The following is a 24,956-nucleotide window of genomic DNA, read 5'->3' as shown; positions in this document are numbered from 1 at the left end:
AAACTATTTTGGAATGTTAAATATAAATATTATGCGCATCGTTCGAACAGCTGATGCCAATTATGCAGTGATTCAGCAAAACACACGTCAGGTAGTTGCCAGAATAGAAAGGCGCCAGAAGCAACTTGGCAACTTATTGAAAAATCCCCAAAACTTAAATCAAGTTCAAGGCGACCTCGACTTTTAGTCTTCGAGGCAACCTTACAAAACGGTTTCCGTATTTGAAAAACCAGGTTCAAGTTATCTTTTAGTCAAAAACCCGAATTCGGTTGTTGTTACCAATTATTAGTTGGGCTGCTGTAACCTTTACATAATAATAACAGCGCTATAAATCAAGTTTGCTAAAGCGAACCAAAAACAAGGCAAATTTAATTCTTCAACTTTTTAAATATTCTGGTTTCACCTTATACAGGTTTGGTTCTCAAATCTTTGCTAAATAGCTGGCATGCGTGCATAGAAAGAAAGATTATTTCATTTTGAAACCAAATTATAGGTTATTCAAAGCAAAAGAGTTATTGCTGGCTATTCGTGGGAGTGTTCGACTGGTAGATACCTAGTCATAAAGTAAACCTCATATCGAAACCTGTCGATTTTTTTTGTGTTTTATTTTTTGTGACAGCTCTACAAAGCTTTATAAATATATTGCGTTTTTTTATAGTTTTTAAGAACAGAAAATAAATAAAAATAACTAAGAGAGTTGGAAGGGCCCGACTGAGAGATACCCTGAACCCAGCACCAAGATGCGGATAAAATATTCTAGCTATATTCTAGGTCGTTGTTGCTTTGCTTCTTCTTCCCATTGCCCCATAATAGTTTTAAGAAACGCAAACTTAAATAAATTCGGTGTTTACAATCCGATCTTAATGAAGTCAAAAGGATGCATATAACAAAGTATTTGTGAGTAAAGTACAAAAATGAAAACGTTCATAATCTGGGTCCAACATACGAGAGATTTGTGCGGGGTATCTAGCCTTTATAATCTCTGAGTTATCCTTGAAGAGTTAACTTTCAAAATCAATATAAATCAATTTTTTGAAAATGGGAGTAAGTATCGAAAAACAATAAAAATCTTGCAGTCCGTCAAAGGATGCCGGACATTAAAAGTAAATATCTCAAATATATATATAAAATATAATATAAATATAAGTTTTAGATCTAATGCGAATTCTAACGTCTGGATTATTCCTATAACTGGATATCTTATTAGCCAAAAACTTCCATAGATAATTAACAGCTTTTTAACTGAAGCTCTAAATATTTAAATATTTAAGTAGTTGTTGCTATTTTGAGTTCCAGAGTTTGTTTTCAATGCATTTAAAATGATGTAACCAACTTTTATATTCTCTCAGAGAGAGACTCGCTTATAAATATTACAACTTCTCTTTCTAGCTTCTTAAATGAACGAAACTTGTTCATACCCTTGCCTAGAGTTACTTCAGGGTATACGCATTAATTTATGCTCTATAATCTTTGCTATTTTGTTGCCTGAGGATTGAAACACGTAAACACATTATATTTTTTTTTTCGTTTTTATTTTACGGGCTTCTTACGTTACTCTACAGTTAGTCGGGCGTTTACTTCTTCTTCCACCAGCCGGAGGAGCCACCATAGCCACCGCCATAGCCGCCGCCGTAGCTGCCGCCATAGCCGCCGCCATAGCCGCCGCCGTAGCCGCCGCCATAGCCGCCACCGTGGCTGGTAGTGGTGATGACCTTGTAGACATCAACATGGCCGCCATGGCCGCCGCCGTAGCCGCCACCATAGCCGCCGCCGTAGCCGCCGCCATGGCCGCCGCCGTAGCCGCCACCATAGCCGCCGCTGTAGCCACCGCCATATCCACCACCATAGCCGCCGCCATATCCACCACCACTGTGTCCACCGTCGATTATCTTGATGACCTGGACGCCACCGCCGCCGCCATAGCCGCCGCCGCCATAGCCACCGCCGCCGTAGCCACCGCCACCGTAGCCGCCGCCGCCGTAGCCACCGCTGTAGCCACCGCTGTAGCCGCCGCTATAGCCACCACCGTAGCCGCCGCCGCCGCCGCCGCCCTTGCCAAGCAGACCCAAGAATCCTGCCTGGGCAGATGCCAATGTGGCGACCACAACGAATAGACACACAAACAGCTGCACGAAAGAGATAGATTAAGCGTGTGTGTGGATGCATGACTGTGGAAGAAACTTGGTCCTTGATCCTTCCCAAAAGGCTAACTCACTTTCATAACGCACCGAACGCTGTCAGAGCAGGCGAAAAACTAATTCGAATTAAGCAAAACGCCTTCAATTTATGAGCAGACGCCGCCTCCCAGCTGTCTCTGCGAATCAAACCGACCGCAATCCGGCCAAGAACAACAAACATTAAAGCCAAAACAAATTAACTAGCCAGATAGCTCAAGCACAGACTCACACATACATATACATGCCCAAGCAATTATACATAACTGAGAGTTGGCCTCTGGAAAGGTCTCTGTAGCTGGTTATGAATGCTGTCCGCTCGGAAAGTATATTTATTATTTGCATTAGTGCCCGCTTAGGAAGTGTGGATCTTAAACTAGTTCTGGCCGAATTTATTTGCATCTCATTTACACACACACACACACGCACACACACGCATCAAATTCGGTTCAACAACAATCGAACTAAATGCATGCAACTGATCTCAATCCCCGGCTGTCAATTCGATTGGCCAGCCATAAAAATTATAAAAAATCAAAACCAAACTACATTCGTTTCCATTGTTCGTCATTGTTTTCTATGCGCTGCGATTCATCTATTAAAATAAATTAATTTACGGTTTTGGTCAAATGTTCAAACTTCATGCCGGGCGGGCTGTATGGGAGGCGTGACATGTTTTAAACGCTTCAAAATACAATTCGGTGAGTGGCAATAAAAATTTAAATAAACACATTAAAGTCTTAAATGGATCCATCAGGCTTGCTCCATGATGATTGCACTGCCAGCCTTGACAATGAAATATTATCAGGAAGGTAAGCATATCTTGATTTTTTGATGATTCATCGTGACCAGCTCTTAACGATGCGTGGAAGCGCAGCCACTTGACATTTGACTTAAGAGAAATATATTCACTTAATCCGTTTATATTAAATAGAAATCACAATTTTGATTGAGAGAGAAGAGTGAAATAAGCCAAATTGTTATTCAATCCGTTCAGCATATGCATTTAAAAATGTGTGGTTACAAATTTTAAAAGAGACTTGTTTTCGGCTCAGCTCAATTTAAAGCAGGTCGATAAGAAGACATTGCTGCACATAATAAATTATTGTACTACAAGCGTTTGAGTAGCAAGTGGGCTAATAGTTTGGAAATCGAGCTCCCATCCAGACAATAATATAATGCTATACAACTATTGCACACTTGTTTTGCTTGCAGAAGAGGACAAATGCTTGCGGGCTTCAATGAGTTTTATAGAATTACTAAGCTTTTTATGGAGCATATTTTTGAGCATATTTTTGAATCAACAATTCTCCCCCAAAATTATAGTTAAGACTCTTACTCTCAAAAAGTATTGTTGCTTCAATCTTATGTTGGACCTGGTATATTATTTTAGCTAGACAGCATTGGCATCGTCCAATTTGATAAGAAATTATTGATAAAAAAAAGCATCTTCGATAAATAATCTCCGAAATACCTATATTATTTACTATAAGAAGTCATAAATATTAAGTCAGGTTTGTTTCCACATATCTAAGTCAAGTGAGACAATTGTTATTTAAGCTGTAACTTTAGAAATCACGGATATAATTTTAAAGTGGGCGTGGTGGATATTTTAAGAAGTTGCGCAGTCAAGTTTTTATGAAATTCAGATAAAGGATTTACGAATAGATGGACAGTGAATTTATATACTTGTTTACAGGTAAAAATAATCCTACGTCAATTTCTCATGCCGAAGCGTAGTGTATTGTTTCAGTAGTTTATTTTATTAAATTTTTTACCCTTATACATATTCAATATGCCAGCCTTTCATAGATATGCTCCCTTAATACGAAGCCACTTAGATATAAAATATGGGAAAAAAGATTGCCGCTAATCACAAGTTTGGCATGGTAAAGCACGTAACCAATTTAAGCACAACCGAAAAGATGTGGCAGCTGGCACTATCTGGCACTTAGGGACAAAACCAGCTAGACTCAGGTGGGTACAGGTAGGAGCGCGGCTTGCTTCTGGCTCTAAGAAAACAAAAGACATGCTGGGGCTGGGGCACGAAATCGATTACAAATGCCGTTTAAAAGTATGCAACAAGCAGCTGCAAAAATTGACAGCGACAGCTGTCAAAGTGCTCAAAAGCAGGCAACACATTTGGCGGCATGCAACGAGGCGCCTGAAAGCACACGCTGTCGCATGCAACTTGCGTGCCTTTAGGCGCAGCAAAGAGGCGCAATAAATATCAAAGCCGTGGCAGCTATTACAGCTGAAGTTGGGCCACAGCATGAGTCTGTCAGTGCGCCAATTAGCTGCGGCAATTGTGTGTGTTGCAAGTTCAGAGTCGGCATTTAGCATGCCCCAAAGTGCAGCAGCTGGCTGATTAGATTGGGCACACTTTCCCGGCGTCGACAGCGACGTCTTCGGCTTGGACACTTATATAGAATCATAGTGTCAAGTGCAGGCGGCAGTTGGCATCGAGTTGGCCTGCAAGACGCAGCCAGGCAGAAAAGTGAAAACAACACGTGCTGCGGCACAAACTATATACCTGGCTATACATTAATCTATATACACCTGTTAATTAAAATGTCAACGCTTCAATGGACAGCACAGCTTCAAATATATATAAATAAATAACTTGGCCAATTGCAACAATTCGAACAGCGTGTAATTCTTAGCAGCAAATAGATTCGACTTGACCACATAATAGACGTGTGGCAAGCAGCTACGCTTGAGCGCCGCTCGGTGGCATGGTAAAAGTCAGAGCAGATCCATTTAGAGCCCAGCTTAAGTTTGGGACAGCGGCCACTTTTCGGCGAAAGGCCGTTAAAGTCGCTCAACTAAAACAGTCGTAAAACCTTTCGAGAGTTTCTTCTTTAGAATTCAATCAAATCTGCAGACCTTGTCTTCAGTTCGATTCTAAACGGCGCGCGGCGTAGTTCGTGTGTGGAAGAAAAACATAATGTGGCAGCAACAAATGTTGGTGTTGAGCGTTTTTTGGCTCCTGGTGCATGCCGAGGGCGGGTTTAATCGCGTCGCGGCAAACAATGAGGCGCAGCTGCGAGTGAATCTCAATGCCTGGCAACCATTGACGGGCCACAACAATTGGCTAATACTGCAGGCAACGACAGCAACAGACGTGCAACAACAACAACAACAGCAGCAGCAACAACAACAGGGGCAACTTCCTGTCAATTACTACGCCTACAATCATCGGTATCAGGCGAGCGATTCGGTTGCCGCAAACGCTGCTGCCAGCGGAAATTACAAACAGGTGCGAGCGAGTCTCAATGAGAGCCCTAGCTACGTGTGGGCCATAAGCCCAGCGTTGCGACAAGTGTCGCAGGATGTGGCGGAAGTGAGAGCGCACCCCGAGCCGGAAGTGCGCCAAGCTGACAGCTACGCGACTCTCCCTAATGCACCTGATGAGGCCAACGAGGACATCCTGGCATCCACGCCAACAGCTCTCCATATTAACAACTATTTGGCGGCATTCGAGCGAGCCGTGCTTAAGGTTCGCAATTTTTGTGACACTGTGCGTGAGATGATAAGCATGGAGGAGGCTGTGCCGGAGAAGGAGCAGGAGCAGCAGACCGACAGAGGTAGGCCTCACTCCGTGCTTTTCTATACTCGCTCAGATTGTGAGAAGAGTATATAGGTTTTATGCGTTGTCCGTCCGCTAATAATATAAACTAAAGACTTAAAACTTGCTTCAGATAAGGTTTGAAAATTATAGGGCTATGCCTGAATAGACGTGGCAAGTGATGAACATTAAAATAACCTTAGTTATTATATTGCAAATAAGGAAACGGGCTCAAAATTGTAGAAAATGTTCTTAGGTCCAAAACGTTCAAGTTTGGAAAACAACTCTATATATTAAGTCGTGCCTGCCTTAATCTATCATTGGATATTGGACGAGCATTGCAAAGTCGGCTATACCCGATTTCAGCACTTTTGGTTGTGTTTTTTTCGGCGCTGATGGACGCTGCTTAGGAGTCTGTTTGTACGCCTGGACGCTCAAAGACTCGGCCACTTAATTAACTGAAAACCTGTGACGCTTTTCCTTGCAGATGCCGAGTCCAGCAAATTAGCAGAAGCAGCAACAACATCAAAAGAAGTTCAAGGCCGACACAATCGCCTGGCTGAGACCTATCAGAGCCGCAAGCTGAAGAAGTTAAAGAAGAAAATTCAGAAGCTGCTGCTGCCGCTGCTCATTGCGTACAAACTAAAGTTTCTGACACTGATACCCGTTCTAATTGGCGGCCTCATCCTGCTGGTGGGCACCACCGGGCTGGCTGGCTTCTTCTTTGCCCTGTTTACGGCCGTAATGAGCCTCAAGTCATCAACAGGTGGTGGTGGGCATTCCAGCAAAGCGATTCTTTTAAAGAAAATTTAGAGGCCAACAGCGTTTGATTTAAGATTTAGTTCCAGTTTCCTCTAATTAGGGCCCGGCCCTCGCCGCTGGGCCTCAGTTTAAGCAGGCAGTTAAAAGGCCAAACGGCGATGGGCTTTATTGATAATACACTAAAATTAAGTAATATTAACAAAGCGGCCGCAAGAGAAAAGTTTCTTAGCCTTACGAAGTTTCAATACCCTTATCTTGGTTCAAATTGAATTGAGTTAAAATTATTTATTTATATTTTTAAGATGTTTGTGTAGACAATAAAAAATAGTGCATTTAATTGTATGTAGTGTATTAAGTAATTGGGGCATTCTGATCACAAAAAAACAAGTACTTTATCATTAAAATACTTTCAGCTTTGTTAGCTTGATAAAATGGTATATTTTTGGTCAGACAAAAACGCGGTCACACTCTTAAATTTAATCAATTTTTTCAAGGCAATTCCCACAGAACCTCAAAAAAAAAAAATTAAAGGCATAGCTAGCAAAGTGCTAATATTTTATTAGGTTTTTAGAAAATTCCAATTTTGCATTTTATTTAATTTTGAATGTTATTTGTTGCTGCCGCTAAGTGCGAATTATTATTAAATTTAGCTAGAATATTTCCCAAAGCATTTATGGCTATTTAGGTAAGTTTTCGGCTTAAAGTAACAAATTTAATATCTCTCGAGTAACCCCTGCCCAGCAAACTAACTACAATCTCAACTTGGTTAGGGTATTATCAGCCACAACAACTACAACAACAACAACAACAACAGCAACAACAACAACAACCGGATGCCAGAAAATCGCATTAACACTGAGTTGCGCCAAAGTCTGTTCATGATATGTGACGACAGCAGCGCGTTTGACGTTTGAGACTGTGAGGTTTTTTAATATGCGTGGGCAGACCCTAAAAAACAGTTAACCGTTACATGCGGTACATGGCACTACGCTGGATCGCACTCTAGTATTTCGACAGCCAATTGAAATTGTCTTCGCCAAGTTCGTTCGCACTTGAACGTCATTTAGTTCCGTTTACAAAACACATCAAACACACACAATTTTCATTTTCATTTTCATTTATTTTTCTCTTAAGCCTACGCTTAATATGGCTATTTATGGCCGGCTTTTCACAATAATTATGCCAATTAAAATGTGTCCTCTGGCCCATAGTAATTTATTCAGCGCATATTTTCCACATAAACAAATTAGCTTCTACACTCAAAATAATTGTTGTTTAGAAAAATGGTTTTATGAATGCTTATCGTTAAATGAGAGATTCAGAAATTTCACTTGTTTCACAATGAAAAGAAATATGAGAAAATCAAAATGGAAAAATTTTCTAAAATGCATGAAAATTCACTTTTCTAGAATTTAGAGCCATGTTTTTTTTCGAGTGTATAAAATTGATGTACCTGCTAAATATTTTCACGGCATATGCCTTGAATAATATTTTCATCAAGCTTCGGATTTGCGCATAATGTTAGACAAATAATTAATAAGCGTAATTTAATTACGCAAATTTGCAACAGAAAATTAAGTTGATTTAGTTGGCGAATTTTTGTTGCTTGTAATTGGCGACAGGTTTAATAATATTATGTATTTAAATAGTATTTAGCGTTTAAAACATGTTTTTCGCCTCATAAATAAAAGTCGCTTTGACCCTTGAGTAGGCGACGGGTGTTGGCAAGGGAGGTGGCGGGAGGCGTGTCTGCAGCTGGCATTTCTCCACGGTTTAGAAATGGAAAAATGTAGTTGCCAAGTGTGTGCATGTGTGTGTGCGTGTGTGTGTGTGTGCAGCTAAAATGGCAAGTGAACCGCAACGCGCCAACGTTAATAAAGAGATTTTACTTGTTGATGCCATGGTAATAACACGGCTAACAACAAATACAACAACAAATGCAACAACAACAACAACAACAACAACAATAGCAACAACAACAATAGCAACAACAACTGTAAAATCGTTTATTAAAGTAGGGAAAACTTAACGTGTGCGTTCACGCTCAAGTAAAACTGAATCGAAAACCAGAACAGAAGAAAGCAAAAGAAACAAGTAAGAGTGCTCGAGTCGAATGACAGACTAGCAGATACCCTAAGCCCATATTCCTATACAAGAACTTTACTAAGGTTATGTCTCCAAGAAAAAGTCATGTTCTATTCTATTCTAGATATATTTTAAAATCGTTTAAGAATAAGAACTAAGTCGCAAAACTCCATCAATTATTGTAGATATATGAATGCTATACAAGAACGTTAAACCAGATAAAGTTAAGCATCGATTTTTATCGATTACGGAATTAAGAAAGATTATCTGATCGACAACAGGAATCCAAATCTTAAGAGTCTAGCTCGCACAGTCTTAATAGACAGACAAGCTCTACTCATCAATATACCCATTATTTAAACATTATCAATGGGTATGTGGAGTATACAAAATAGAACAAAGCACAGCAGCAGCAGCAATCGAGGGCTATTAGCCACTTGGCCAGAACTGCAGCCACGTCCAAATGCATTCGAGTGCAACGATGCACTGTGCGGGCGCATTAGCCAGCTACTTAGTTAGTTCCATCGGCTAGTTAACTTAGTTGCCTAAGCGAAGCGCTGCTGTGTAGAACTATATGCGGAATGCACTTGACTAAGCTACTACTCTGCATATCCTGGCTCATGAGTCTAGGCGAGGCGCACAGCCTGCCGCCAGCGGTGCAGCTGGGTGGTGCAATAGTCGCTGCCGTCGAACAGGATGCCGAGCAGGAGGCCGAACGGGAGGCAGCCGCCACGGCGGAGCAGCGCTGGCTGCCGCTGGCCGAGCAGCAGCTGCGGCAGCTGCTCAGTAACGAGCTCAGCGTGGAGCAGATAGCCAAGCTGCTAGACAACTGGACAACCGAAGGTAGGCAGCAGCAGCAGCAGCAGATGGCCTCAATTTCCGCAGCCACAATTAATGCTTCCATTCGCTTTCAGCTCGCGGCAAGCAGCACAAGCAGAAGAAGCTGCTAAAGATGCTTTACCCGCTGCTGGGCGCCGCTGTGCTGGCTAAGCTAATACTGTTGCCCTTGATCTTGAAATGGCTGACGGCGCTCTCGGCCTCATCATTTGTCATGGGCAAAATAGCCCTGGCTGCCGCCGGCCTGTTGGCCTTGAAGTCCATCATGAGTCCCACACACGAACGTCTGGAGATTGTACACGCCTCGGCGCCGGCGCTGAAAAGCTACCATGGGGATCTCTCCTCGAGTGGCACCAGCTGGATGCCAATTAGACAGCATTACATACCGCTGGGCGTGGCCAAGGCGCAGGCTAACTTTGACAACAAGCCTTTTTTATAGATGAAGATGTTGTTAGATGAAGTCTTATGTTAGTTAGTAAGTATTAGCCGAGTCTTAGCTGAGTCTTAGCCAAGTCTCGGTAGGGCTTAGCCGAGTCTTAATAAGTCTTAGCAGAATCTTAGTAAGTCTTAGACGGATCTTAGTAAGTCTTAGCAGCAAAGCCTAACCGCTTTGAGCCTGGAATTAAAATATTTTATCATTTTATTTACAACGAACCGTATTTTAATTGGTTTTAGCTGCACCTAAAAACCTTTAAGAACCTAAACAAAAAACCCTATAAAAAGTTAATTAATTTCAATTAATTAACACGGAGCTTGAACCAAATCACTTTGAAGTCGAAATTTCCATTTTTTTCTTAACCACGAACTAGCTTAGTTGGTTAAAAGAGAAGTCGAAGCTGTAAAGAACCATTTATTCTTTTTTTTCTATTGTTACAGCAACTCTTAGCCTTTTGAAATTGTTTGATATGAAAAAATTAAATAAATATAATTTTATTTAATTATTGATAAATGAAATAGATCTAGCACTTTGGCGGAGAAAGACTTCAACCCGAGTCGTGATTCACAGAGGTATTTAGCCCTAAGCAAAGTCACAGAAAAATGCCTGGCTTGTCTTTGCCAATAGGCCGAAATAAAGCCAAAAAAAAGCTTTAGCGGCAACTGCCTCTGTTCACAATTAATTAGCACATGCACGAGCTGGGCCCGGGCAAATGGTGTTACGTGGACCCAAAGTCAGGTCGAACAATGCGGCAATGCGTCAATGCGTCAATGCGTGCACAGAGCCGTTATGCATAAAAACGGTTTATTGCGCATGCGCGACGACTTGGTCAAGACGCCGCGGCCTCGACCAAGACGAACTTCCGCAAATGCCGTGTTGCAATCCAAGTAAATGAAGGGCTTATGTAAAAGCCAAGCAGAGTCAACAAACAGGTCGTCACAAATCAATCAGCATGCAGCAGATGCAGTCAACAACAACGTCTTGGGTGGCGAGGGCTGCTAGCAGAGTTTTTACCTATGCACACCTGACTTACTTTGCAGCTAATTACTTTATGTAAGCACTGGAGAGAAGCAAAAAAATAAAATAAATAAAAACGGAGAAGAAGAACTGAAAGTTATTCAACATACCACCGAGAATGCCACCACGAGTCATGGACTGTGGCCATACGTAGCTGCGGCTGGGACGGCCTCAGCTTGCGCCACACACAAGTGAAAGTTGTAGGGCGCACAGCTTATGGTAAAAACACACGCACACACACACACACACTCGCACAGTCAAAGCCAAACACAATTGCAGGCTGTTTAACGCCGACAACAAAGTCGCATGCTAACCGCATATCTAAAAAATCGATCAACAAGGCGTCGCCTCTGTCTTGGCCGCATCTTCTTTCTAGGTAACAAAACAAATAAGAAATTAAGCTCGATTTGATGATACCCTGTTCTGCTTGTTTTGGAGAAATTATTTCTAAATTAACAATTAACTTATTGCTGATGGATACGGGGGTCATAAATATTTTGTGCAAATGTATGTAACAGGGAGGTCAAAGCATCTCCGATATATTTGCTTGATCAGAATGAAAAACTGAGTTCGAGATACATATCCATCTGTCTGTCCATCTGCATACCTACCCGTCCGTGGTAACAAATCGGACTAAACAACTAAAAAAGATACTTCAGATAGCCACGTACATTCTCGTATTACAAACATTTAACGTTGATTAAACTGAAGAGCTTTGCCAGCATGGAGAGAGACGTCTGTTACGAGTTGACAGAAGAATTCAGAATACCCTCAACCCAAAATAGCAAAAAATGTTGGTAGTTAAGCTGCAGGCGGGTGCTGTCGACGCTTGGAGCTTTATCGTAACATCTCAGTCTGTTGGGTTGACAACATTCTCGGTGTAGTAAACGCTGGACGCTTCGATGAGTGCGCAATGTTTGCGACTCTCACGAGATTACCTAACCAGACCATTTAGCATAGATGCCACACGAACGAACAAGAGGAAAACAAAAACTCTAACTTCGGCTTGAAGTATTTGTTGTTTGAGCATTTGTGTCATCAATTTCACTTTCTTTGAGGCTCAAGCAAATGGCTTAAGTTAAACAACGCATTGCCATTGTATGCTGTGTAAGGCCCGTGCTGGGCCCTTGGCCTGGCCCTGTGAAAGCGTGTGCGCTCCCACAGGCGCACAATTTATAGATTTGGTCAGGAAATGTGCGCACATTGGGTTTGGGGCCAATTGCTTAACCAACATTTGGCCACAATGTCAGCGGCAAAGTGTATTGAATTTGTGTGGCTGTTCGGGCAAAGTGCCCATGAATTTTTCAATAGCCCAAACCCTAAAAAAAAGGTCTGCTCCATGCAAGAAGTTAACGCTGCACTTTCTCAGACTGGCGACGTCTACGCACAATATTGACAATTCATATTTGCGCAAATGAAAAGAAAATCAATTTCACCTCTCGGTATTTACGCGTTTAACCCAAAAAACTTACCAAAACTCTGCTTCTTTTTCTGTTTTTTTTTTTTCTCTCTCTCGCTACTTTTAGCTTTTTTTTCTTTTTATATGATAGCGGGCGTTGAAGGGGGCCACACCTTTTACCTAATATAGTAGAAGTTTTTTATGTGGGTAAATGCTTATTATAAAAGGTAAACATTTAAGCTGAGTAGAGTAGAGTTTCAAAGAAACATGTGATGTAAACTGGGAGCCAATTTTATGTACATTATCAATCATCTAATCTATTGGCATTGCATAAATATTTATTGCCAAGCCAGGAAAAATTCTTAACAGTGTTTGCAAGTGTCAGGATAGAAATTATATCAAGCATTATGTACATTATATATATATATTTATATTATATAATATAATAATATTAATAAAGATGGCCTAATTTTGTAGTCATATCATTTTTATATATGTATTTATAACAGTTCTGTATATGATTATAATTAAATTCGTCAATATTTTATAACAAATATTGTTTTAATTTATATTGTTTAATCGATTATTATAATTGACTATTTATTCAACACAGAAGTATTTTTTTAAAATTATTATTAATCAAAATAAATATATAAAACAGATTTTGGCAACCTCTTCTAATTGTTTGTTCCCAAATGACACGATATATAATATATATAAATATTTATCATCATAAAAATAGGTGCTAAAATCAAAAGCTCAAAGATCATAAGTTTTGACAAATAAGAACATATGCCTGTTATTCGCCTACCTCTCTTCCACTTGCCCTGTATTTTTGGTATGCCAAAATTTGTATATGTATTTGTTTTGTATGCATGCAAACACGCAAATGGGTCAATAGAACGCACGCTGACTGCCTTCAGACACCCTGCGCAGCGTTGCCAACTTCAGCTGCAAACTGTGTCCGGCTAATTCCAAAAGTAAACTTGGCAACAACAACAATAACGTCTACAGCATAGCCATTGCTCGACTAGCAGGTTACCCTGTATGCTAAAAATCAAAATTAACTATCTCCATTTGCTAGCTGAATATAATTTAGACAGGGTATTTTATGGCGATTAACTTGCCTATAAAATTGGGCATTGTACTTACTATTTCTCAGATTTAAATAATTTAATTTTTCTAATTTTTTTACATAGTACAAAATCTATGTAATAAAAATAATATAAATACAAATTTAATCAGCTATCTCTATTCGGGCCTTGTTTGTCTTTACCACACTCGCACGCTCCGATTACAGGGTATTTATAATGCGACTTACACGAAGCTGACCACACCCACGACGAAAGTATGCGGGCCAATTTGTTTATGGGCACTTGTTGCGGCTAATTGAGTGACGCGAGTCAACAAATTGCACACGATATGAGGCTTATGAATTTTGTATATGCACAACAATATATACTATATAGAAATATCTGGCAGACAGATTTGGCAAGGGCCGCGTTAAGGCCTTTGTTGGCCTGCGTCGATGAGAGTAAAAGGGTTAGCAACAGCTGTCAAAAGCTGTGCTGGCCAAAAAAGAGAAATTTATATATATGATTGGCGTTTAGAAATCCCATTTGATTTGACATTTAACTGAACAATTGATAACTACGTTATGCACAATATACATTTTGTCATACCCTAAACCCATTTCAAGTGAATAAAGAGGGTAGAATGCTTTTGTGCAAATGTTTTGTAACAGATAGAAGAAAGCAGTTACGAGCTGAGAAAGAAGATAATTGCTTGAGAGGAATGGGAAGAGAGAGAGACTCGAAGTTTTAAATATATGTTCTTGCAGTTCGATTTTATTATATCTTTTATATTTCCTTTCTTCTTCTGTATATAAGTAAAGTCTGCCTTGGTATGCCCTATTTAGGCCCAACAAATTTAACTATTAGCACTGAAGTTAATCAAGATTCCCATTAATAATGTAGAACAAAGAGAAGAGGAAGCAATTTGATTATGTATATACAGGAAGAAGCTCGGTTCGGAGTATGTCCTAGTCGAGCACTCCCGACTGGAGCACCTTTTCTGGTTTACGCTGTTTTTGTTGTTGCGGCAGGAACCGGCGAAATCAGGTTTTTAGTGGCCATTGCAAATTGCAAAATTCACAGAAAATTACATAACTTTCACTCACGCTTAAACGACGTCAATGAATGAATGCGAAACTGGACCGCAAGCTAAACAGCAGAGTGTATAAAAGGGGATGTCAGATGAGGGGGGCAGGAGTTGCGACAGGGGTCAGCCATTGGCAGTTGAGCTATCTCATCAATGAATGCGTGTAGAGCGGCTCAGGTGTGTGGCAACTGATGAAATATTTGGCGTGCCTCCAGCTGCAGCTATGCAAATGAGGCGCAACAGGTGAATCATTGGCCAAACCCGCGGCACACATGGGACTGTATATGAATATATATAGTGTGGGGTATGCATGGGGTATGCCTAGCGCACTTTCTTTTTTGCATTTACTCATGTTGCTCATGTTGTAGTTGTTGCTGTCGGGTTTTAGGCAGCTAAAACAATAACCGAAAATAAAGGCGCGTCACTCATACGCAGCGTGTGACAAGCCGACGCCCGTGGGCTCAGCTAAATCCACAGAGCAATAACAACAACAACAACAACAACATTATCATCAATAACAACAACAACAACAACAACAACTACTTCATTTAGTGTCGCATTTCGTTGTAATATAAATGAAAGTGAGTGAATTGAGACTTTTATGTTTTTTTGTTTATTTTTGGATTTGTTTTTGAATGGCTCGGCTTTAATAAGGTTTAATAAAAAACAACAACAAAACAACAAAACGACAAAATACAATTTGTGCTATTTCGATTTTTTATTGACGGCATTTTGTCTGAAACTTGAAAGATTTAATTCATGTAGCTCTACGCCGGAGAAATGTCGGAATGTCTGCATGCGTGTGAGCGCAAAAAACGTGACTGGGAAAACATTGATGATGAATCAGTTGAAAACGTGTTTGAGCGCATGTCAATTAAATATGCAAAAAAAAAAGGCTTTCGATCTTATGTGAATTAACGCAGCTGTTAAATCAGAACTTAACAAATGCTAATTATTCCTAGAGATTCCAAAAAGTGTTTTTCACATGATAGCGCATGATAGTTAAGCATTAGCTAGTCTCAAGAGAGTTTGACCAGAATGGTTCTAAGTGTGGCCAGACGCTTAAGATCTTCGCCATTTACGTTTATTAACACCTTTTTTGTTTCAACTTAAGCAATTAGCAGTTGGTTCATTAACAGTGTTGATAAGTTCTACGAGTATGTATCGAACTTTTTCATACTTTTTCATATTTTCTTAATCGAAGTTTTGTGTCGCATATATGCAAAGGGTTTTGCAGACAGTTGAAAAAAATGTATCACAATTTATATCTTTATGAAAATAAGAATACTACAAGGATTTAAAAGTTATTTGAAATATTTAATATTTATTAATATAATATTCAATAAATTGATAACACTATAAACTTGTATACACACAAACGTGGAGTTGAAAACTTAATTTTTATTGTCTTTGGCTTAAGCGAGTGTGGAACAGTTGCAGCTGTACCCCCTGGATTTAATTAACATGGTAAATTCTGGTGTAATATCAGATAAAAATAGAAAAGATGGCTGCAATGCAAATGAATCTTCTGCTTGGCGCAAATTCCATTCAAGTATCTCAAATCTATCGATGTTAACAAATTGTATCAGCTGCCAAATTGCGTATAATTAGCACCTGGCCAAATCAGTATACACCTGCCATTGCAACATGCCCCAAAGTAGGCACAGCTCTGATAACACGCCGATGATCATAAGAGGTGCTAAACAATCTTTCGCCACGGCAAAAGGGCAAACAGTAGATGACCCATTTCTGCGGAGCCCGCCCGTAAATGGCGCAGGCTCAAAATATGCAGCAACCGGATCAATAAATTAGCAAATATCTGAGTGTTACGCGAGTCGAATGAAAGCGGACCCCCAACGAGAGAGGGGCTAGCAGCAAGGCGTGTACTATATGCGAGATAAATATGCCATAATTGCCCGAGTCCATGCGGGGCCCCACAGCCAATGATGCCAATTGTTTGCGCTCTTTGAGCGATTCAGCCAAGCGCTTCGCTCGCTCCACTGGCCAAGTCCAAGTGCAAGTTTCTCTCTGCTAAAGCTGAGGCTGAAGCTGACGTCTGCGTTGAGGTTGACGTCGCGGCTGACGTCGACGTCGACGTCGACGCTGTCGAATAAAGCAGTCAGCGCGAGCAGCAGAAGAAATGAGCATATTCACTTAACAAACAAGTTGACTTTATTTTTAGTGTTTTTGTTTCTTTTTCTTCTCTTTTTATGTTTTTGGGGCCATTGTTGTTGTTGTTGTTGTTGTTCCCTAGATTTATGCATGTGCTCAGTGCCTTTTTTTCGCGTCATTTTTTCTTTTTACCTTTTTTGGTAGCTTCCGCAGTTGACGGCAACTGCGACTGCGCCCTGGCTTGGCTTGGTTTTTTATTTAATTTACTTTTAAATTGTTTTGTAACGCCGCCGCCGTCGACGTCGGCTGCGCAGCAGCTGCCAGAAAAGCTGCCCAATATAAAAGGCTAGACGTCCGCAGAGCTAGGCATCAAATTCATCTCGAGCTCACCAGCAGCAGCAGCCAGTCAGCAGCTAAGGATTAAAACGCGTCGCGTGAAAACTTCTAAAGAAAACTAAACTCAATTCTCGAAAATGAAAGTGTTTTCCATTGCCTGTGTGTGCCTCTTGGCGGCCAGCTGTGCCTGGGCCGCGCCCGGTGTGCAAGATAACCGCGTCGAAAGTGATAACACGCTCGGCCGGGCCGCCCGCTATTTGGGCGCCTGCTTTGAGAGCGATGACATGGCCACCTGTTTGGCGGTCAAGGGCATTACCGCATTGAATCGCGCCGCCAGGAGCAACAACATTGAGCTCATCAATGGCGTCACCTTCCAAAGGTGTGTGCGTGTGTGTGAAAGTGAACTTTAGTGATTGGGAATATTGTGCTTTTTCAATGCGAGCTGTGTTCTAAGTTGCGTTTCCGTTGCAGAGATCCCGCCAGTCCCGTGCAGCGCAGCGGCAAGTCCCTCAGCGAGCAGGACATCTACGCGGAGTTGCCACAGAATAATGAGGAGCGCAACAGTCGTCTGGTGGATCTGGCCATAAGCAGCGCCAGCGATTTCCTGAGCAGCCACAACTTGGAATTCAAATTGCCCGCCGAGACCACACAGCAGGTGGCACGTGCTTTGGATGAAGGTACTTTCAATATTTCGAAATATTTAGAAGAGCTGCACGTACTACTCCTCTCTCCACTCTCCCTCTCTCCGCTCTATTTGCAGGCCGCGGCAAGATCAAGAAGATGATTGGACCCATCGCTCTGGCTATTGGCGCCAAGCTGTTCGCCGTCATACCGCTGGTGCTCGGTTTCTTGGCTCTGTTGACCTTCAAGGCTGTGGTCGTGGCCAAGATTGCGTTCTTCCTGGCCATACTGGTTGGCGGCTCGCGTCTGCTGAGCGGCTTTGGCAACAAGTTCGGCGGCGCCGGCATCGGCAGCTCTTATGGCGGCTACAACTCGAATGCCTGGTCTGCGCCCGCTAGCGCCGGCTGGAGCTCGGGCTCATCCTCGGCATATCCTTATGCGCGCAGCATTACCGCCGACAATGCCCAGGAGCTGGCCTATGCCGGCCAGCAGCCGGAGGAGCAGCAGCAGCAGGAGCAGCAGTAAGCCCTTAGCAAATGTGGCTGCATTTTGTGGCCAGAAATGTGCCTTTTTAATTTGAGAAAGAACTTAGCTTGTAGTAATTTATTCGAGACGTGAAGCTGACGCGTAATTAACTGTTTAATTTATTTAATTAATTTCACATTACACAACACTGTACAAGCTGCAAGACACAACACTGTACAACACATCAGCTAAAGAGTCATGACAATAAAATCGATTTATAACTTAAACTTGGTCCAATCTTGGCGGGCATTTTGGCCTTTAATTGCAGCCCAGAACTGTGGCAAGACTTTCCCAGGCAACAACAACTGGTTGCTGTCACAAACTATAAGCATGTGCACGTGTGCGTGTGTATGTGTGTGTGTGTGTGCGTTTGACACTCGACACTTGCGACAACAAGTTTTTTGAGCATTAAAGAAAACTTTTGGCTAGTTCTCGAGCTGGCGCAGCACAAACAGCCCAATTGAATATAGAAATGTGTGTGTGTGTGTGTATACAAAATACATATTTTGGTTTTGGTTTTGGCAGATGCCACGCCTCATAAGTGAAATATTCCATGCCTGAGCATGGGCATGGGGGCATGTTAATTGTCGACTTTCTACTTATGCGCATAAAAAAGCGATCGGTTCGAGATATTTGTTTATGCGTGCATGTGCGACAATTTAGCTTTCTATTGCGCAGATTTGTCAAAGATTTAGAAGCAATTGAAATAGAAAACGACGACAGACACTTGACTAAAAGAGAATGAAATCGAAAGCGTCGGTTGAAAGCGCGTCTCTAACTGGGCCAAAACGCGCATTAAGCCAGCTGCTGGCGCGGCATACCAAATATGGAGGGCCAACTGGCAGCTGGCAGCTAATAATCGCGTTTAATGAAATTCAATGGCATGGCTAATGAGAGACCGGCACGGCCAGGGGCCAGCCCTAGAATCTGTGGCACATCACCAAATGGGAGTCACGTTCCTTTGGGGCGTGGCTGTTGCATGCCAATTACGATCGGCTAACGGTGAGCCAAGCACCTGCCCCTTTACCCAGCCCAAGCCCAAAGACAATTGGGGCATTTGCTTATATAAAATATATATGCGCACAGACGAAAAAATAATATTCAAACCGTTCGGCGACTTCCCTTTCGTTTGCGTTGACACGTGGGACGTGCCCGAAAATATGGTCAAGAAATGTTCATTTGGTGGGTGCCCAATTGGCCATTGGTTTTGTGTCGAAGTAGCATAAGCATAAAATTTGCATAAATTGTTGTTTTTGTTGCAGCAGTGCTGCGTTTTGGCCCGCGATTTCTAGCCACCAAATCGGACGAAGCCGTAGCCGGCGGCACGCGTACCCATCGAAAAGGTATAAAACTGCGGGCCATTGCATTCAATTAATCACAAAGCAATTTCCATTCACAAAGCCAACAGCAGTGTGTGTGCGCTGAACGCTGTGCTTAACCAAGGACTGTCGAATAAAAACCAAGAAAAAATATATCTTTCCCTTTCCAAATAAAAACAAAACAAAAAATATTTAAAAATATGTGCGCGAAATTCGTTTGTGTGGTGCTCGTGGCGAGCTTTGTGTGCTCTGGCGCTCTGGCCCTGCCCTCGCAGGACAGCAGCGAAAAGGATTTAGTGAATATGCTCAACCGGCTGGATAACGAGGAGTCTGTGCCCCTCTTCGGCGGACTGCGCATCGATCGCAGCGAAACGGGCCGCAGCTTCGGCTCAGCCAAGGGTCTCGAATCGTTCGAGGATCGCGCCGAACGCTATCTGGAAACGCATGAGCTGAATCTCGCGTTCTCTGGCGATGAGCAGGATGAGAATGCCGAGAATGTCTACAGCGGACGCGCCATGGAGGGTGAGTCACGTTGCCGTTTGCCACGTCTCGAGCATACAAAATCAGTTAACTTTCACTCGAGCTGTTCGCTTGTGCCACGGCAACTTTGTTGCCACAGCGATTGACAGTCGATTTGCTGTTGCAAGCAGTTGGGGCAGCTGGCACGGCCCACGCTTGCTGCCACAGGAAATTGCGCATACGCCTCGTGCACCCAAGTGTTGGCTGACTGATTTTTTCGACTCGCGTTGCATACTTTGTGGCCGCGCCTGAAGGCAACCATTTGGCCAGCTGGCTTTGCATACTTTTGAGCCGCATTCCTAATTACAATTCGGTTTCCAATTTCGCCCTTCTCCTCCACACACACAGAATCGCGCAGCAAGCGCATGAAGAAAATGCTGCTGCCATTGCTGTTGATTTTGAAACTGAAGAAGGCGGTCGTTGTCAAGATCATGTTCACCATCATCAAGTTCATCTCGCTGAAGGCTCTGGCCATCTCCTTCCTTGCCCTCATTCTGGCTGGTAAGTGTCTGGCATTGGGCATACTTTAGATGACCTTCTTTTTATTAACCTCTATCTGTTTGTTGCAGGTGCCACCTTCTTCAAGGATCTGTTGGCCAAGAAGAAGGATCACATCACCACCGCCTACATCACCGGCAGCCCCCTGAACGCCGAGATTGTGCACTCCGACTGGAACCGCAACGGTCAGGCCAGCGCCGCCGACTTGGCCTATAACCATTACGGTCTGGCTCAGCCCTTCTAAGCTGCCAAGCAACACAGTTAGCCGGCTACCTTCCACTTCCACTCTCACTCTCAAAAACTTTCCATTCTACTGCCCATTTTCCTCGCCTTCCTTAACCCTATTTTCCACCCCTCTCAAGAGACTTAAACTTCCACATGGCTAAATTCGTTGTAGTGTTGTAGTCAATAATTATTTAGTTATACTTAGTTAGTTAGCTGCGACATACCAAAAAAAAAAAAAAAGAAAAAAAAAGAAAACTTTAAGATGAGAAAAAACATAACTTATAAAAATCCACGATGAATGAACGAAAATCAATGACGACTTGGTAAGCTCAGGATAACGCACACGGATCACACACATAATGCTTGCGCCATATTTATTGCACAATCAAACATGCTCTCTAATCAGACATGCAGCTCAGGTTCATAAATGAAAGTTAATTGAAAACTAAGAAAAAAATCACAAAAAAAATCACAAGAAAAGAAAACGATATGTTAGCAAGAAATTCTTATGTCTGCTAAAGAGTTTACTTACTAAGTATTTATTTAAAATAATTTATAGCAATTGAATAAAAATGATTCATGAAATGCAACTGATTTACCCATTAATCAGGGCGGGAATGAAATATGTCTTAAAGCTCAAAGTAAGCAGAACTAAAATGAAGAACAACAACGCTTGCAACAAAACAATGAAACAATCGATATTTAACAACGTGGTTTAATGCTTCAAGGCTGATGAAATTTCTAATGCATAGTAGGCAAATATATCCATCTAAGTTAAACAATTGTGCTTAACAATAAAAAGCAGCCAGTCTTTTAGGACATTAAACTTTTAACATTTCCTTGATACGTGATTTCCCTTAAGTCATCAACTATTGTTATAATTATATTTTATGTCATCACTTTAATTATTTTTCATTCATCATTTATTATTTATTGAATACTATTCATTATATAATATTCACTATTTATCATTCATTATATATCATTATTATTGCTATTCAGTATTTATCATATTTATTATTTCTCATTTGTCTGTTATGAGTTATTATTCATTATTATTATCATTATCATTGTCATTAGCATCATCATTATCATTATCACAATAATTATCATCATTATGAGTATGAGCACACGCCTGACGAGAGAGTGAACCATTCCAGCTACCAAACACAGACAAATTAAAATGATATTAGCTAAAATACAGCCCAGTTAGTTAGCCGATCCAACTTGGCTAAAAGAGACATTGTATGTTCCTAGTTATAAAATAATGAATGTACTTTGTTCGAGGCACGCGACTTTTATCTGCTCCATAATTATGTAGGTATTTGTGAGTTTTCATTTTAGATCAGAAAATTCATTAAGATGGGGGCAGACTCTCCTCAGAGAGGGTCTTGGTGACAAAAATTAGCCGCACGTTGCGCTACGCTGAGCGTTGTGGCAGAGAGGAAAGCGAAAGTGCCGCCCAGTTGGCCAGTTGCCCAGTTAGTTGGACGCAGTTGAACGACTCTGGGAAGAATTTCGACCACAAATCGTGGGGTAATTAGAAAAAGTCCAAGACAGCGGGTAAACTAAGCGCGGCAATGACTTTTGGGTGCTGTGCGTAGTGAAAGGGAAATGGGTATAAAAGGCAAAACCATAAAAATGAGCTGCTGCAGTCGCTCAAGAGTACCACAAATCATTGGACATACCATAGCCAAACAGCATGTTGTTGCTCAAGACCTTGGAGTATTTGTTTTATCTGGCCTGGTTCTGTTTCCTATGCAAATATGCCGAAGCCGCAAGCGTACAGCCCACAACAGCGGCGCCCCAAGTGCAAATGGAGACGCTGCCACCAACCCAAAGGAATCCAACGATGAGTCTAAATGAGTGTGAGACATCCACATTCAGTTGGATGTGCCTGAAAATCGAATTTGTGAAGATCATGGAACGTCTGGCCGAGCAGCAGGAGCTGAAACTTCTGTCGGGCGTGAGTGTGGTCAAGGATGAGAATGCCACAGAGCTAAAGACTTCCGAACTAATGGCTGGTAAGATAAGTCTTAAATTGTAATGAGACGAACAGAAACAACATAATATAGTAGTCTGTTTTGATATGCTGTTGCTAGTATATTGGCAGAATATTACATCCCTAAATTACTGAGAATTTAAGAATATATATATCACTTTATGGGGTACGAAACGTCTAGTTCTATCCGATATTCATTTCGTGGCAAATTTATAGGGCATATTAAATTTAGATTGTGTTTTTCCAATCATTTCTATATGAACAGAGGTTGCACGCAGCTATCCCAGCGATCCGCATACGCGTCTCAATGGTTATATTATGGCCAAGTTGGAGAATCTGTTGAAGACGCGCGTGCTGCGCTTTCGTCTGCTGGACGAGACGAGTCTCGAGGAGGGACGCAAACACAAGTTTGGCAAGAAGGGCGGCATGGAGGCGCTACTGGCAGTTGGCCTCATGATGAAGGGCATGATGATGGCACTGGGCATGGGCGCGATTGCCATGATGGCCGGCAAGGCGCTGATGACGGCGCTGATGGCGCTAACGCTCAGCGGTGTGCTTGGCCTGAAGAGCTTGGCCGGCGGCGGCAAGTCCACAACGTACGAGATTGTGGCCAAGCCCGTTTACACGTCCAGCCACTCGCATTCGGTTAGCCACGAGGATGGGCATGCCCACAGTCCACACTTTGCGGCCGCAGCTGGCGGCAGCGGCAGCGGCTATGGCTATGGCGGCTATGCGCGTTCGCTCCACCTGCAGCAGCCCAGCCAGCTGCAGGCGTTGTAATTTAAATATTTATCTTAATTATTTATATTATTTATCAATCTATTTATTGTATTTAACTGAATTGAAACACGAAAAAAAATAACAAATGAGTAACAAGAAACTAAAGAAAAGCCATTTATCATTTTTTTATCAAGAACCGAAACTGAAAAAACCTGAGAAATCCAACCCAAAACAAGTTATGATTGATGTACAACATATTTAATATATATAGCTAATGGGGATGCCTTCGACACATTATATTAATTAATATATAAAATATATTTATCCAAATATATTTAAAATAAATATATATAGATGTCTTAGCCACATTTCGTGCAACAATAAAGCAACCCTCTTGGAAAGGAATTTATACTCGGTAGTGCGACAAATCGCTGCCTATAATTCAATTCGATTCAAGTAGCCGTCACAATATTTTATTATATTTAGTTTGCATCAGACCAATTGCCGTTCTTGCTTTCAAATGTTTAAGTTTCTTCTCTGCACGTATTTGCTTCACATGCTTCTAGTCCTTGCCAATGGCGATGAAGGTGAGCACACAGGTAAAAACTGAGGAAAACAACGTTTAACGTGCTCAATTTTGGATTTTGTTTTCAGTTTGCGATGACATGGGCCTCTGCTTAAATAACTGCGGAGTGGAAATTGATAGCGCGACGCCCTGTCCAGCCGATACGAAATGTTGTTTGGGATTTCGATAGTGTTAATATAATATATATATATTATATATACTTGCTGTGGCATATATTATATATTTATCAAAAATAAAATCCAAATGAACTTCTATACACAATTGGTTTTTCTTAAATTACAATTTTGTAATTAGAGACAGTCAATTAATCAAATTAGCCACGCTCTAATGAAAAAAGAAAGTGTTTCAGCCTAAGCTACAAATTTGAACAAATTCCATCTTATGTAGTTTTAACTTCCCTGGGTACAAAATACAACATCATATATATATAATACATATACATATATATAGCTATAAATCAAAGAATATTTGATATACAGTCGTAGAAGAAGAATATAGTTGTCTGCAGCAATTTTCTAACTGAATCAATTATTCAATTTTTTGGGATAGTGTGACAATTTCATTAACAGATTTAAGGCGGTCAATAGATCGTAGAATGTAGTTCTGCACGTGTGAATGTTAAATTAGCGAATTCACAAATGTTTAGTTTCTCTTCTAACCTAATTAAAGGCAAGTTTGATTTTTGTCATAAAAGGCGCGGAACAGGCATGGGATGATCAGTTGTTTCATAGCTCAGTACAATGAAGGCGCATTACAGTGGTAAGAAATAAGGAAAGCCTAGTAAAAATTGTCGAGTCAATAGCATTTGCTTTGCAGTTGTATTCCTGGTGCTATGCACAGCCAGAATTTGCACGGCAAATCCGACAGTTGTGCCGCCTAGGTCGAATGCAACGGCGGCAGGCAAAACGGAGTCCATTACGTTGGAGGTGTTGGTAGAGCAGGATCCAGAGTTAAAGCAGGCACCTATAACAATCGAGGAACTAGAAGACGAACTGTCTAGGGAGCTGGATTACGACAATGAAATAGAGCCAGAGCCAGAGATTCGCCCGACAAAG

The 24,956-nt window shown here is 41.6% G+C and overlaps 6 protein-coding genes across 6 annotated transcripts; 5 read left to right on the top strand and 1 right to left on the bottom strand.

Moving 5' to 3' along the window:
* Window positions 1–1,509: 1,509 nt before the first annotated feature.
* LOC138910938 (uncharacterized) lies at window positions 1,510–2,366 on the bottom strand. The gene is made up of 2 exons (XM_070207235.1): window positions 2,216–2,366; window positions 1,510–2,126 (listed from the first exon to the last, which is right to left on the bottom strand). Exons 1-2 carry the CDS (start codon window positions 2,219–2,221, stop codon window positions 1,575–1,577), a joined length of 558 nt encoding a protein of 185 aa, XP_070063336.1. The 5' UTR covers window positions 2,222–2,366; the 3' UTR covers window positions 1,510–1,574.
* A 2,266-nt stretch (window positions 2,367–4,632) lies between these two features.
* On the top strand, window positions 4,633–6,860 carry LOC6635132 (uncharacterized). Its single transcript, XM_002058513.4, has 2 exons — window positions 4,633–5,761; window positions 6,230–6,860. The coding sequence occupies exons 1-2, from the start codon at window positions 5,122–5,124 to the stop codon at window positions 6,553–6,555; spliced, it is 966 nt and encodes a 321-aa protein (XP_002058549.1). The 5' UTR covers window positions 4,633–5,121; the 3' UTR covers window positions 6,556–6,860.
* Window positions 6,861–9,058: 2,198 nt separating this feature from the next.
* Window positions 9,059–10,076, top strand: Osi13 (Protein). Its single transcript, XM_002058512.4, has 2 exons — window positions 9,059–9,432; window positions 9,504–10,076. The coding sequence occupies exons 1-2, from the start codon at window positions 9,171–9,173 to the stop codon at window positions 9,863–9,865; spliced, it is 624 nt and encodes a 207-aa protein (XP_002058548.1). The 5' UTR covers window positions 9,059–9,170; the 3' UTR covers window positions 9,866–10,076.
* Window positions 10,077–16,918: 6,842 nt separating this feature from the next.
* Osi14 (DUF1676 domain-containing protein Osi14) lies at window positions 16,919–18,259 on the top strand. The gene is made up of 3 exons (XM_002058511.4): window positions 16,919–17,265; window positions 17,358–17,563; window positions 17,647–18,259. Exons 1-3 carry the CDS (start codon window positions 17,024–17,026, stop codon window positions 18,030–18,032), a joined length of 834 nt encoding a protein of 277 aa, XP_002058547.1. The 5' UTR covers window positions 16,919–17,023; the 3' UTR covers window positions 18,033–18,259.
* Window positions 18,260–19,413: 1,154 nt separating this feature from the next.
* Osi15 (DUF1676 domain-containing protein Osi15) lies at window positions 19,414–20,672 on the top strand. The gene is made up of 3 exons (XM_002058510.4): window positions 19,414–19,873; window positions 20,219–20,371; window positions 20,440–20,672. The coding sequence occupies exons 1-3, from the start codon at window positions 19,552–19,554 to the stop codon at window positions 20,610–20,612; spliced, it is 648 nt and encodes a 215-aa protein (XP_002058546.1). The 5' UTR covers window positions 19,414–19,551; the 3' UTR covers window positions 20,613–20,672.
* A 1,623-nt stretch (window positions 20,673–22,295) lies between these two features.
* Window positions 22,296–23,409, top strand: Osi16 (DUF1676 domain-containing protein Osi16). The gene is made up of 2 exons (XM_002058509.2): window positions 22,296–22,617; window positions 22,861–23,409. Exons 1-2 carry the CDS (start codon window positions 22,296–22,298, stop codon window positions 23,373–23,375), a joined length of 837 nt encoding a protein of 278 aa, XP_002058545.1. The 3' UTR covers window positions 23,376–23,409.
* Window positions 23,410–24,956: the final 1,547 nt, after the last annotated feature.

This window comes from Drosophila virilis, chromosome 2 (assembly GCF_030788295.1).
Source record: "Drosophila virilis strain 15010-1051.87 chromosome 2, Dvir_AGI_RSII-ME, whole genome shotgun sequence".
In the NCBI taxonomy this organism is placed as follows: Eukaryota; Metazoa; Arthropoda; class Insecta; order Diptera; family Drosophilidae; genus Drosophila; species Drosophila virilis.
The sequence above is the reverse complement of the archived record's forward strand: the minus strand, read 5'-3'. Positions and strand labels throughout refer to the sequence as shown.